The following is a 16,289-nucleotide window of genomic DNA, read 5'->3' as shown; positions in this document are numbered from 1 at the left end:
ATTGTATATAATGCATTAATATACACAGTATTAATTATTAACAACATGGTCAAACATACTACTAAAACACATTTGTAATTATGCGTAAAACCACCAAAATCACATACATATTCTTATAACTTAATAAGCCATTCTACACATCTTAAAACCACTTACATATGCACCTTAGGTCAAGGTCAATTTGAACTTGCATGCTTTGCACTTTAATACAAGTTGAAACATCCATACGGCAATAATCATGCATTACCATATGCTTCATTTAAAGTATTAATCATTAAAGATTATACATACCTATTCTTGGTCATTAGATCATATGCATTTGGCTTTAGTAAACTTAACCATTTTATGTACTTACACCACCTTAAAGTACACTTATTACATATGCTAATTAATATGTCTAAAATTACATATTCAATAATCAAGTAACAGTCAACATTCGAACATCTTAAGCTATTGTTCACTTATTGTCATTCATGACCCAACTTTAATAGCAAATTCACGGTAACCAAATTTAAGCATAGAATCATATTTTAGCTAAGTTTGACCGAAAATGTTTATCAACTAAATAAGATTATTTCTATCATTACAAGACATTAACCACATATAGACATCTTCAAGACATAAATCTTACATGCCGTGTAATACACATACCAAAACAACTTATCTCATGTTTGAATACAACCAAATACCCTTTAGTGTCAAACCATATATTAATACCTTAAATGAGCAATTCAACCGAATTCTCATACATACTGTATCTTAATATGAATCATATTCAAAACAACCAAACATACATTAGTATAAATATTATGGCCAATACATTCATATCTCATCCAAGTCATTAATCAATTTCAATGCTCAAAACACATATCATAATTATCTCCCATCCATGGCACATAGAATTATGACCAAGAATGAGCTCAAACCATAATCAAACATAATCGAAATTAACATGAAAATTAGGCTATTTTTACATGGCTCATAATATACAAAACCAAAATCCAACATTTCAAAACACATTCCAGCCTATACATGCCATAATACGAGATTAACTTATAAAGGTACCAAAACAGTAGATAGTGTGATGGACTTTGCTGATGATCCCCGAGCTTGTAACTTGATCCAAAATCTATAGAACAAAGTAAACAAGAACACATAGAGTAAGCAAACTTAGCTCAGTAAGTCATAAGCAAATAAACAACCCAATGATATAATCAACTTTTTTTAAGCTGAACTGAATTACTTTATCAATACCAAGCTTAGTCTCAAACCTACAAATGAGATAAATAATGCATTTTCATACACAACTTCTACCTTGGCCGAATACCCATATAATCAAATTAAGTAATAATCATTCAAGTTTCAAAGTCAATATGTTCTTAGATAACCAAATATACATACATTCATATACACAAGCTCAAGTATCATAATATGACATCATATACATATTCTTCTTATATGGCTGAATATACCTAGTCACATATATACATATATCCAAGAATCAATTCCATAATATTCATACCATTTATTCAAAAAGCCCAATACACTTACCAAATTTCTATATATTCTTCTTTTGCATCACACATAATTTGTAACAACTATCAAGTTTCATACTTACCTTATTACTAGTAGCCAACAAGCTAATTCATACCTGACAGTTTAGTTCGTTTTACACATCCAATCACAATTTACCTTGGTCCAATAAACCCTTCGGAATTGATAGGACACTCGAATAATCACACATATCATACAATGCCAACATCCCAAACATGGTCTTACATGTAATCACATATCGATGCCACTGTCCCAGATAGGGTCTTACTCGCACACATATATCGGAATCACATATCGATGCCATGGTCTTACTCGCACATCACATATCGGAATCCTATGTCATGACATATGTATCCTAACTATTCCTAAGGTTCATACAGGGCTTTTAGACGTCATAACTTGGTCGAAACGAATTCAGAAATATAGTAGCCAAGCTTACTCACATTCGGATATTGTATATATAAAATCACATATTTCATTTCAGCATATATAACTTGCATTTAATTAAAATTAAATACGTCTATTTTCTTATAAACTTACGTCGGACGATATAAAACGGAACGGGACAACTAGTCAACAACTTTCGTTTTCCCCCGATCCAAATCTGACTTCTTTTGTTCTTGATCTAAACATATTCAAATTAATCTCATTCAAACATATTTTCATTCAATTTAGTCCAAAAACACCTAAATGGGAAAATTACCATTTAACCCCTGACATTTATAACTTTTTACAATTTAGTCCCTATTGCACAAAACACAAATTATGCAAAATTTCAACACAACCATGTTAGGCTGAATCTTACCCATATTCATACAAATCCATTTATTTCATTTATTTTACATTTGAGTCCCTCAAATTATTATTTTTGCAATTTAGTCCTAATTACTCAAAATCATCAAAAACTCCAATACAAAACATGTTAACCCAAAACATATCTTTCATATTTCATTATCAAACAACAAAAATCACAAGCTCTCAACAATGGCACAACTCAAAATATTCACCAAAATCAAAAATTCAAGCATGGGTTTACTAGTACTCGAAGCAATGATCTCAAAAACGTAAAAATTATCAAAAACAGAGTAAGAACGAACCTTGAATCAAGCTTGAAAGGATGGCCAAACCTAGTTTCTTTTCTTTTTCTTTCTTGTTTATGATATTCAGTCACTTAAGATAAAAAAATGAATGAATAATATATTTTAACATATGTTTTAATATATTAACTTATATTTCTAATTTACTAGTTTAACCTTAATAATAAAATTATAAAGCCATTATAAGCCAGGGCACTACCGTCTATCACTTGAATTTGGTTTATTTAAAACATAAATACTTCAATTTAAAAAGCCACTAGCAATTCGACCCTTATGCTTTAAAACTATCAAGTTTTCAATTTATGCGATTAAGTCCTTTTATTTAATCGGATACTTAAACGACAAAATTAAATCACGAAAATTTTACAGATATAAATTCACATATAATAAACACAGTAAATAATTTTTAAATATTTTTCTCACTCATATTCGTGGTCCCAAAACCACTGTTCTGATTAGGGTCTAAATCGGGCTGTTACAACTCTTCCCCCCTTAGGGATTTTCGTCCCCGAAAATCTTACTGGTGAATAGGTTTGGATAACATTCTTTCATTCTATTCTTTGGCTCCCATGTTGTTTCTTCAACTCTATGTTTATGCCATAATACCTTGACTAACGGAATTTTCTTATTTTGCAATTCTTTAATCTCACGGGCCAAAATATGAATCGGTTCTTCTTCATATGTCATATCGGACTTAATCTCAATCTCAGATGAACTAATTACATGTGAAGGATCAGATCGATATCTACAAAGCATCGAAACATGGAATAAATTGTGAATCTTTTCTAACTCAGGTGGCAACAATAGTCTATAAGCAATCGGCCTGATAAGCTCTATAATCTCATACGGCCCAATAAATCTCAGACCAATTTGCCTTTTCAACCGAATCTGAGTATTTTCTTCCACGGCGAGACTTTCAAAAAAACTTTGTCTCTGATTTAAAACTCTATATCCTTTCGTTTCAAGTCTGCATATGATTTTTGATTATCTGATGCTGCTTTCAGACTTTCACAGATCAACTTTACTTTATGTTCAGTCTCTCTAATCAAATCGACCCCGTGTATCTTATTTTCACTGAGCTCAGTCTAATACAATGGTGTACGACATTTACGATCATACAAAGCCTCTTAAGGTGCCATTTTTATGCTCGACTGAAAGCTATTATTGTATGCAAATTCAATCAGAGGTAGGTATCGTTCCCACGTACCTTCGAACTCAAGAATGCAACATCTCAACATATCCTCAAGTATCTGAATGATTCATTCAAACTGGCCATCTGTTTGCAGATGGAAAGTTGTGCTGAAATGTAATTTTTTACCTAGTAAACCTCGGATCTCTATCCGAGACAATAGAAATAGGCACACCGTGTAATCTTACAATCTAAGAAACATATAACTCAACTAGCTTATCAAGCAAATAATCTATACGAACCGGAATAAAATGAGTCGATTTAGTCAATCTATCAACAATAACCCAGATTGTATCTTTCTTGCTCGATGTCAATGGTAAACGGGATACAAAATCCATGGTAACTCTGTCCCATTTCCACTCAGGTATCATGATCGGCTGAAGCAACCCAGAAGGTACCTGATGCTCGACTTTTACTTGCTGACAGACTAGACATTTCGAAACAAAATCAGAAATGTCTCATTTCATACCATGCCACCAGTATAGTTGTTTTAGATCATTACACATCTTTGTACTACCTGGGTGAATAGATAATTGACTATTGTGAGCCTCATTCAAAATTATCTGAATCAACTCTGAATTTCTCGATACGCATATTCGGTTTCTGAATCTCAGATAATCCTCAGTATCCACTCTGAATTCTGAATCAACATTTGAATCGCATTGAGCTCGTTTTTCTACCAAATTGTCATCTACTTTTTGAGCATCACATTGTTGAACAATAACGGTCTTGCTTTTAATTCAGCTATTATCGAACCATCATCAGACATAGCCATATGCATATTCATTACACGCAAAGAAAACAATGATTTTCGGCTTAGAGCATAGCAACAACATTAGCCTCAATCACAAGCTCATAGTCTTTTAGCAACTCTAACCATCGGCGTTGTCTCAAATTCAAATTTTTCTGAGTCATCAAGTATTTTAGGCTTTTGTGATCAGAATAAACATGACATTTTTCACCGTACAAATAATGACGCCATATTTTCAATGCAAACACAACAGCTGCAAATTCTAGGTAGTGTTTCGGATAGTTCTTCTTATGCGGCTTTAACTGTCTCGAGGCATAAGCTATAACTTTGGCTTCCTGCATCAAAACACAGCCCAGACCATTCAAGGATGCATCACTATAAATAACAAATTCTTTCTCAATTCTGACTGAACTAGCACTAGAGCTTCGGTCAAAAGGGCTCTCAACTAATCAAAACTTTTCTGACCCTTTTCTGACCACTCGAACTTAACATATTTCTGCAATAGCTTCGTCATCGAGGCTCCAATCATAGAGAAACCTTTCACGAACCATCTATAATAACCAGCAAGTCCAAAACTTCAGACTTCAGAAACATTTCTCGGAGGTTTCCAATCAAGTATAGCTAATATTTTACTTGGATCAACTCGTATTCCCGATGCTGTTACAACATGGCCCATAAAACTGACTTCACTTATCCAGAACTCACATTTACTGAACTTTGCATACAACTATTTATCTCGCAAGGTCTGTAACACAAGTCTCAGATGTTCGATTTCACCACGGGAGTAGATCAAAATGTCATCTATGAACACAACCACAAACCGATCCAGATACTGTCTAAAGATGAAGTGAAATTTTTGATTTACCTGTTCCTAGTCGTCATGGGAAAGAAAGGCAGAAATAAGAAAGAGATTATTCCCTGAGAGCTTGTCCAGTACTACCAGTACAGAAATGCATCTCCTTCGCGCTTAACGATAGCTCTACCTGGCATGCCGCCTTGCATGCAAGCGAAGCGCTATTGGCGGCAATAAACAGCAAGTGCATTAGTAAGTTTGAAAGGCATAACCAAAAACTCATAGTGTCTGTACCTCGTTTGGAAAGCAGTCTTTGGCACATTAGAGTCTTTAACTCGTAACTGATAGTAGTCTAATCTCAAATCTGTCTTCGAAAACACTGTGGCTCCTTTCAGTTGATCAAACAAAACATCAATCTGTGGCAATGGATACTTATTCTTTATAGTCACCTTATTTAGTTGTCTATAATCAATGCACATTCTCATAGTTCCATCTTTCTTTTTCACAAATAAGACTGGTGCACCTCAAGGAAAGAAACTCAATCGTGCAAAACCTTTATCTGTCAACTCTTGCAACTAAGCTTTTAATTCTTTTAATTCTGTAGGTGTCATTCTGTACGAAATTGGAGTTGTCCCTAGCATTAGCTCAATACCAAACTCTACCTCCCGAATAGGTGGCAAACCCAGTAATTCTTCAGGAAATACATCCGGATACTCGTACACAACAGATACTGATTCAATGTTTCTTTCAACCACTTTACTATCAAGCACATAGGCAAAGTAAGCTTTACAATCTTTCCTCACATATTTCTGAGCTAACATCAAATATATTACTACTGGTAAACCATTCAGATCATTAGATTCAACCCGAATACTCTTATCATTCTAGCACCGTAAATCAATAGTCTTTCTTTTACAGTTTACTATAGCATCATGCAAAGTCAACCAGTCCATACCCAGAATTATGTTGAACTCATCAAATGGCAACAACATCAAATCAGCCGGAAAGCACGAATCTCAAAACTTCAAGGGACAATTCTTATACACTTTATCCACCATAACATACCGGCCCAAGGGATTTGGCACTCTAATCATAAACTCCGTAGACTCAACAAGCAAAGTCTTACTGACTACTAAAGTCTCACACACATAAGAATGAGTCGAACCAGGATCAATCAATGCAATTACATTAGTATCATAGATAGTGAAAGTACCAATAATAACATCTGGAGATAAAGCCTCTTCACGTGCGCGAATAGCATAGGCTCTAGCAGGTGCACGAGCTTCAGATCTAACTATTGTATCTTTAGTCCCTCTCTGACTGCTACTCACATTACCCGCATTTCTGGATGGTCTACCTCGAGCTGCTGTGTTACCCGATCTCGAATCTTGTACCAGATTTTCTTCAGCTAACTCTGAGCATTCACAAATGTAATGATCCATCGATCCACATTTAAAACAAGCCCAATCATGCAATCTACAACTGTCGGGATGTCATTTACCGCAATGTTTACACTCGGGTTGATTTGATCTGACATTGCCCACACTAGTTACTAAGGTAGCTCTCGAACTCACAGGTGGTCTATTCTGATCCCGTGAGAATAACCCAAAGTAGCCTTAAAACGGCTAAAATCATCTTGGAACTTCTTTGATGCCGATTGAAATGACTTACCGGATGGTCTCTTACGTGCATCTCTAGCTTCAAAGTCAGCTTTTCTTTTCTCTTTCCCAAGCTCTTCAGCTTTCCAAGCTCACTCTACCAGTATTACGAACTCTTTTATCTCAGGTATGCCAACTAACAGTTTAATGTCTTCATTCAGCCTATGTTCAAATCTTTTACACATTATAACTTCGGTTGAAACACACTCCCGGGCATACCGACTGAGTCTCACAAATTTCTGCTCATACTCTCTCACTGTCATGCGACCCTATTTTAACTCCAGAAATTCTTTGCGCTTCTGGTCAATAAATCTCTGGTTGATATATTTCTTACGAAACTCAGTCTGAAAGAATTCCCAAGTCACCCGCTCTTTCGAAACCACTGATACTAGGGTATTCCACCAGTGATATGTTGTATGTCGAAGCAAAGATATGGCACATTTCAAACATTCATCTGGGGTACAAGACAGCTCATCAAACACACGGATAGTATTATCAAGCCAGAACTCCGCCCCCTCAGCATCATCATCATTGGTAGCTTTAAACTTTTCAGCCCCGTGTTTTCTGATTTTTTCGACAAGTGGCTTATGTAATCTCAACGGGTCACTTACTTGAGGTATAGCAGGTATCGAAGATGGATTAGTTGGGGGTGGAGGTTGTTGTGCAGCTGGGTTAGTCCGGATATACTGAGTAAACTAGTCATTCATCATTTGGTAAAAGGCTTGTCCAGCCTCTCCTTCCTATTTACTCGAAATTGGTCAAGAATCAACCAGCTCTGTCCCTTGCGTGGGAGCAAGCGCTACACTCTCGACATCATCAATTGCCGCTCTATCGAAATCCATTTACTATATGAAAACACATTTTCAAATGTCAGAAGTCATCACACTATCACAATATATAATATGGCATGTATAGCTACACTTACACGCGCTACATTAGTCCTAAAATCTACTAAACCATAGCTCTGATACCAATAAAATATAACACCCTTAACCTGTGTCCGTCGCCAAATTAGAGTTACGAGGCATTACCGATCAAAAGCACAATTCCAAACATTTATATATTTTTACCCAAGTCAAACTCATTTATAAATAAAAATACAGTTATTTTACATTTCAGAACATACATTAATTTACACATTGTATACGCAACTCATAACAAATTTCAACGTATTACTTATTGTATATAATGCATTGATATACACAGTATTAATTATTAACAACATGGTCAAACATACTACTAAAACACTTATGTAATTATGCGTAAAACCACCAAAATCACATGCATATTCTTATAACTTAATAAGCCATTCTACACATCTTCGAACCACTTACATATGCGCCTTAGGTCAAGGTCAATTTAAACTTGCATGCTTTGCACTTTAATACAAGTTGAAACATCCATACGGCAATAATCATGCATTACCATATGCTTCATTTAAAGTATTAATCATTAATGATTATACATACCTATTCTTGGTCATTAGATCATACACATTTGGCTTTAGTAAATTTAACCATTTTATGTACTTACACCACCCTAAAGTACACTTATTACATATGCTAATTAATATGTCTAAAATTACATATTCAATAATCAAGTAACAGTCAACATTCGAACAACTTAAGATATTGTTCACTTATTGTCATTCATGACCCAACTTTAATAGCAAATTCATGGTAACCAAGTTTAAGCATACAATCATATTTTAGCTAAGTTTGACCGAAAATGTTTATCAACTAAATAAGATTATTTCTATCATTACAAGACATTAACCACATATAGACATATTCAAGACATAAATCTTACATGCCGTGTAATAAACATACCAAAACAACTTATCTCATGTTCGAATATAACCAAATACCCTTTAGTGTCAAACCACCTATTAATACCTTAATTAAGCAATTCAACCGAATTCTCATACATACTATATCTTAATATGAATCATATTCAAAACAACCAAACATACCTTAGTATATATATTATGGCCAATACATTCATACCTCTTCCAAGTCATTAATCAATTTCAATGCTCAAAACACATATCATAATTATCTCCCATCCATGGCACATAGAATTATGACCAAGAATGAGCTCAAACCATAATCAAAACATAACCGAAATTAACATGAAAATTAGGCCATTTTCGTATGGCTCAGAATATACTAAACCAAAATCCAACATTTCAAAACACATTCCGGCCTATACATGCCATAATTTGAGATTAACTTATAAAGGTACCAAAACAGTAGATAGTGTGATGAACTTTGCTGACGATCCCTGAGCTTGTAACTTGATCCAAAATCTATAAAACAAAGTAAACAAGAACACACAGAGTAAGCAAACTTAGCTTAGTAAGTCATAAGCAAATAAACAACTCAATGATATAATCAATTTATTTTAAGCTAAACCGAATTACTTTATCAATACCAAGCTTAGTCTCAAACCTACAAATAAGATAAATAATACATTTTCATACACAACTTCTACCTTGTCCGAATACCCATATAATCAAATTAAGTAATAATCATTCAACTTTCAAAGTTAATATGTTCTTTATTAACCAAATATACATACACTTATATACACAAGCTCAAGTGTCATAATATGACATCATATACATATTCTTCTTATATGGCCGAATATACCTAGTCACATATATACACATATCCAAGAATCAATTCCATAATATTCATACCATTTATTCAAAAGCCGAATACACTTACCAAATTTCTATATATTCTTCTTTTGCATCACACATAATTTGTAACAATTATCAAGTTACATACTTACCTTATTACTAGTAGCCAACAAGCTAATTCATACCTGACCGTTTAGTTCGTTTTACACATCGGATCACAATTTACCTTGGCCCGATGAACCATTCAGAATTGGATAGGACAGTCAGATAATCACACATATCATACAATGCCAACATCCCAAACGTGGTCTTACATGTAATCACATATCGATGCCACTGTCCCAAACAGGGTCTTACTGGCACACATATACTAGAATCACATATCAATGCCATGGTCTTACTCGCACATCACATATCGGAATCCTATGTCATGACATATGTATCCTAACTATTCCTAAGGTTCATACGGGGCTTTCGAACGTCGTAACTTGGTCGAAACGAATTTAGAAATATAGTAGCCAAGCTTACTCACATTCAGATATTGTATATATAAAATCACATATTTCATTTCAGCATATATAACTTGCATTTAATTAAAATTAAATATGTCTATTTGCTTATAAACTTACGTCGGACGATATAAAACAGAACGGGACAACTAGTCGACAACTTTCGTTTTCCCATGATCCAAATCCGATTTCTTTGGTTCTTGATCTAAACATATTCAAATTAAGCTCATTCAAACATATTTTCATTCAATTTAGTCCAAAAACACCTAAATGGTCAAATTACCATTTTACCCTTGACATTTACACTTTTTACAATTTAGTCCCTATTGCATAAAACACAAATTATGCAAAATTTCAACACACCCATGTTAGGCCAAATCTTACCCATATTCATACAAGTTCATATATTTATTTTATTTCACATTTTAGTCCCTCAAATTATTATTTTTGCAATTTAGTCCTAATTACTCAAAATCATCAAAAACTCCAATACAAAACATGTTAACCCAAAACATATATTTCATATTTCATCATTAAACAACAAAAATAACAAGCTCTCAACAATGGCACAACTCAAAATATTCACCAAAATAAAAAAGTCAAGCCTGGTTTTACTAGTACTCGAAGCAATGATCTCAAAAACGTAAAAATTATCAAAAACCGAGTAAGAACGAACCTTGAATCAAGCTTGAAAGGATGGTCGAACCTAGTTTCTTTTCTTTTTCTTTCTTTTTTATGATATTCGGTCACTTAAGATTAAAAAAATGAATGAATAATATATTTTAACATATGTTTTAATATATTAAATTATATTTCTAATTTACTAGTTTAACCTTAATAATAAAATTATAAAGCCATTATAAGCTAGGGCATTACCGTCCATATCACTTGAATTTGATTTATTTACAACATAAATGCTTCAATTTAAAAAGCCACTAGCAATTCGGCCCTTATGCTTTAAACTATCAAGTTTTTAATTTATGCGATTAAGTCCTTTTATTTAATCGGATACTTAAACGACAAAATTAAATCCCGAAAATTTCACATATATAAATTCACACATAATAAACACAAAAAAATAATTGTTAAATATTTTTGGACTCAGATTCGTGGTCCCGAAACCACCGTTCTGATTAGGGTCTAAATCGGGCTGTTACACTGTGGGTCGAAATGTAGCTACATGATGCTGCTCACATGAGCTGTGGAGTATCCATAGCACATGTCGGACCTCAGCCATCAATAGGACGTTCAAGACCAACACCTGAAAACATGAAAATATACACACTTTTTCATGCTCTTTTAAACTCAAATTCATGTAGTTTCAGTAAAATTCTTGTCAAAAAATATATTATTATAAAATAATTAAACTGTACTTAAATTATGAATATGTTGAATTTTAATTAATTTTATATCAAAGTGAAATTATTTTTTATTATTTTCGACGGATTTGCACAAATGTTGAAAACCGGCTTGGCAGACACTGCTAGGAGCACAAAATCAAGAAGCAATTTGAAGCATCAAGGCGAATTAATTTTTTAGCCTAAGATAGTCCTAATTATGTGTATTAATTCATAATATAATTAATTTTAATTTTTAATTAAATTTAATTTGGGTTAAATAAATTATTGTTAATTAATTATGAAAAGGGGCCAAGTTGAGCTAAACTGAGAAAACCGATCCAACTGAGCACTGGGCAGCCCAAAACCATTCGACATGCTGACTCAATCAGCTTGCTTGGCTGATTATTTGGCTTGCAAAATGGCCCTTGAAGACTCCTTCAAATTGCATTCAAACCCCTCCACTATTTATGTCTTTCTAGATTTGCCCCTACCTTAAAATAGCATGTTTCAAATCTTCAAACATGCTACATGTGTGGCCAGACATGGGGGGAGTCTTTGGCTGCTGATTTTGGCTATTTGTAGTAGCCTTCTCAATCTATAAATACCCCCTTGGCTGCTCACTTCAAACACATATCAACCTTTCTCATCTATTCACTTCTCTCTTCATTCCCTTCCACTGTTCTTTATTTTCTTCCCCTATTTCCTTGCCTATTTCACCTCTTGAAAAAGTGTCAATCAACCACCATTTGGAATAGCATTCAAGTGTTCATAGAAGCCTCGGTTCGAAAAGAAAAAAACGGAGAAAAATGAGTGGAGAAAACTAGTCAAGCCACGGAGAAAACACCGGATTTGATTATTGTTCCCTATCCTTTTAATTTTGTTGTTGTTACGACGAACATATCTATGAATATTTTTTACATTGAATTGTTTAATTTAGTATTGACCGAATTAACAATTTACTCCCTGTAGACCCTGAGATTGAAAGAACTTTTCGGTAGCAAAGAAGACAAGCAAGTCAAAAAAGGACTGAAGAGATGATCTTCGTGTTTATTTGTTGGAGATGCAATAAAGATTTATTTTCAAGTTTAAAGTATAAAAGTGGAAAAAAGTATCAAAGTGAAGAAAGTTAGTATAATTTAAAGTTTAAATTGAATAATAATAATAATAATAATAATAATAATAAAGTCAAAGCGTGAAACCGTCTAACAATGTTTGGAATCAAAATCAATGTTGTATTCTCCTCTCCCACCCAAACCCCTAATTTATCTCAAAAGCCGCGATTCTATTGCCATCTCTCTCTCTCTCTCTCTCTCTCTCTCTATCAAACTATATTTCTTTCTTTATGTATCAAAGCGTAGCGCAGCCACAAGCAAGATTTCGTTGTTTGATTGTTTGTGTTCATCAATGCTCAATGTTTTCTGGAAAATAAATCATAAAGTAGCAAAATAGGTAGTTGGAGAGAGAGTAATATCATTGCTAATGGAAGGTTTGGAGGCCATCATAGAGAGATTACTGGAAGCAAAGATTAATATAGGGAAAAGAATCTACCTCAACAACTCTGAAATCAAACAACTTTGCCTCACTGCCAAAAAACTCTTTCTCTCCCAACCTAATCTCCTTCAGTTAGAAGCTCCCATTAACATCTGTGGTACTCATCTTCATTTCATCTTTTCATTTTCTCTAAAATTTATTAATTATTCACCATTATTTATTCACAATTATATATATCACATCTTCAATGTCATTTGATATTTATACTCGTAATTAAATATTTGATTAGATGCCTAAATTCTTCCTTCACACACTAGTCTAAGTCTTTTCCCTTCGCTGAATCTTGGGTTTTTCATACACTAATTCTCAATTCACATGATTGTTTATTCATTTTATTATCATTATTATTATTTACATCTATTTGGTGATTTTTTTATCATGAAAATATTGAGGGAAGAGAACGGTAAGGGGAAGGGAATAGGTATGATAACATTTGAATCCATATATTTAAATATCGCACAAGATCTCTAATGTTCCAAGCAAAATTTTGCTTGTATGGTAAAATTTCAATTCTTGTTATTAGTGCATAGATATAATGTTATCCCCTTAATCAGTGCAAACATGATGATTATGATTCTAGTTTAATAGCCATATAACTTTAAAAAGGCTCAAAATATTGCAAAGCATTCTGTTGAGATTATGTGTCAAGTAATTAAGTGTATTTAGCTTAAGGTCGAAAAGTAATTATCAAATCAACTTTTCAAGTTGAAAGTAATGTTAAACATGTATGATTTCTAAGTTAAACCACTGTTTTAGGCTCGCTTTTCAATTTAAACTACAAAAAATTAAAAACTTTAGCTTTTGATTTTTCGAAAAGTAGTTTAGGTGTGAAATTTTAAATTTATTTCTTGTTTATATAAATTATAAATTATAAATATGATTTATATATTTAAAATTAAGTTTTACAAACAATTTATATTTCATATATTAAAAAATTTACAGTGGATTGTCATATATTACTTTACCGTCTTTAGTTGAGTATTTATTAATACCAAAATAACAATATGAAATTATAATAAGAATAACAACAACAAATAAATGAAAAAATAAGAATATTTTGCATTTGAGTAAATTAATCCATTAGTTATAAAATTTTTTTATTTTTTATTAAATAAAAGAGTTAAGTTTATATGTAATTTTAATATCTAAAATATAATTTATATATTCAAATTAGATTTTATAAATAATTTATATGAATTACTTCAAATATTTAAAAAGTGACAAAAGTTCAAATATTTAAAAGGTTTTCCAAAATAAACTTTATCCCATGTTAAACTAAATTTCTCAAAAATAAATTTTGAACGACTCATTTAAAAAAGAATGCTAAATTAAACATTGCTAGAAACCACAGCCTTTTTCCTCTTTGTCATACTAAATTCAATTGTAAATTTCATAACATTTTTGTTCACAGGTGATATACATGGCCAATATTCAGGCCTTCTTCGGTTATTTGAGTATGGTGGATTTCCACCAAAGGCCAACTACTTGTTTCTCGGAGACTATGTAGACAGAGGAAAGCAAAGTATAGAGACTATATGTCTGCTTCTTGCTTACAAGATAAAATTCCCAGACAACTTTTTCCTCCTTCGAGGAAACCATGAATGTGCTTCTATTAACAGAATCTATGGGTTCTATGATGAGTGCAAGCGTCGTTTTAGTGTCCGTTTGTGGAAAGTATTTACAGATTGCTTCAACTGCCTACCTGTGTCAGCGGTTGTTGATAAAAAAATTCTGTGCATGCATGGTGGACTTTCGCCAGATATGAAGAGCTTGGATCAAATAAGAGCTATAGAAAGACCAATAGATATACCAGACCAAGGCCTTCTCTGCGACCTTCTCTGGGCAGATCCGGATAGAGAAATCAGTGGTTGGGGTGAGAATGATAGGGGCGTCTCCTATACTTTTGGAGCCGACAAGGTAGCTGAGTTCTTAAAGAAACATGATCTTGACCTCATATGCCGTGCTCATCAGGTCAGTCTTTTTTCCTTCAAGTTTTCCATCGTTTTGTTTTTTATGTTTCGTGGTAAAATAGATCAGAGAAAGGGAATAATGATGTTTTCGCTGAAAATAATGGATAGGTTGTGGAAGATGGTTATGAATTTTTCGCAGAGAGGCAGCTTGTTACCCTATTTTCTGCTCCAAACTACTGCGGAGAATTTAATAATGCAGGTGCACTGATGAGCGTGGATGCAAGCTTGCTTTGCTCTTTTCAGATTCTCAAGCCCAGTAAAGCAAAGACGGGAGTGGGGGAATAATTGGCAGCCAATGAAGTAAGTTGGAAACGTAAAGATGGTTTGGATTTATTAATGGCCTCGTCTTGGATGTGTACTTTTGTTGTATATGCTACGGAGAAAGCATCATGCATTTATTATTTTAGATTACCTTACACCGCAGAGGAGCAGTTGCAAAATAGACACTGCTAATTAATGGCCCATGATTGTCCACTGAATGTCCCCACTTTCAGAATTCTATTTTTATTAACATGTTTGCTTCTTAGCTATATGAAGCGTTTTCTGGTTATGGATGGTTAATCACTTTTTATATATTCATTCCTTTTCTTTGGCATTTCGGTCAAACCATGTAACATTTATTTTATGCCTCCATTTTTTTTTAGTCGTTAGTTAGCTGAGTTCCAACAAAATTTTATAACTCAAACATAAATAATACGTTAAAGGAGTTATATACATATAATCTATTCATGTTGTTGAAAAGGTTTTTGTTTGTACAAAATGTAATTAAGTTGTTGTGTACACTAATTTTTATTTTTCCTTTTTTTTTTTTGCCTACCAATAGCCCAAATTATTATTATCGTTACTATTATTATTATTATTATTTTTTATAAATAAACAAGATTAAAAAGTAATAATATACATGAAATGAAAAAAGAAAAAAAAAAGGAGAGAGGTTTTTCATATTTTATTCTTAAAAAAAGGCAAAAAAAAAACAATAACAAGCATTCTAATTCCCCAAAAATCCAGGTTTTTTTTTCATTCCTCTTTCTAAAATAAATGTTTTCCTTTTTTTAAAAAAAAAGCTTGATCTTGGGAGAAATTTTTATTTTTTTTAAAAAAAGGAAGTTTAGATTTTTAAAATAAAAATATGTTTTTTAGTCATATTAAAGGAAAAGTTTAAATTTTTAAAAACAAAGTTTTGATCTTTTCAACTATTTTGAAATAAAGCTTTGATTTTTAAGAAAAATAGTG

The 16,289-nt window shown here is 32.9% G+C and overlaps 1 protein-coding gene across 1 annotated transcript; it reads left to right on the top strand.

Moving 5' to 3' along the window:
- Positions 1–12,854: 12,854 nt before the first annotated feature.
- On the top strand, positions 12,855–15,651 carry LOC107952525 (serine/threonine-protein phosphatase PP1). The gene is made up of 3 exons (XM_016887765.2): positions 12,855–13,183; positions 14,498–15,057; positions 15,165–15,651. The coding sequence occupies exons 1-3, from the start codon at positions 13,015–13,017 to the stop codon at positions 15,339–15,341; spliced, it is 906 nt and encodes a 301-aa protein (XP_016743254.2). The 5' UTR covers positions 12,855–13,014; the 3' UTR covers positions 15,342–15,651.
- The last annotated feature ends 638 nt before the right edge of the window (positions 15,652–16,289 follow it).

Source organism: Gossypium hirsutum, chromosome A02 (assembly GCF_007990345.1).
Source record: "Gossypium hirsutum isolate 1008001.06 chromosome A02, Gossypium_hirsutum_v2.1, whole genome shotgun sequence".
NCBI lineage: Eukaryota > Viridiplantae > Streptophyta > Magnoliopsida > Malvales > Malvaceae > Gossypium > Gossypium hirsutum.
Note: the sequence above shows the minus strand (reverse complement) of the source record. Positions and strands in the feature narration are given on the sequence as shown.

Coding starts and splice junctions, on each gene's coding strand:
- LOC107952525 (XM_016887765.2), top strand. CDS start 13,015: ATGGAAGGTTTGGAGGCCATCATAGAGAGATTACTGGAAGCAAAGATT. Junction 13,184..14,497: donor AGCTCCCATTAACATCTGTG/GTACTCATCTTC, acceptor TTTTGTTCACAG/GTGATATACATGGCCAATAT. Junction 15,058..15,164: donor TCATATGCCGTGCTCATCAG/GTCAGTCTTTTT, acceptor AATAATGGATAG/GTTGTGGAAGATGGTTATGA.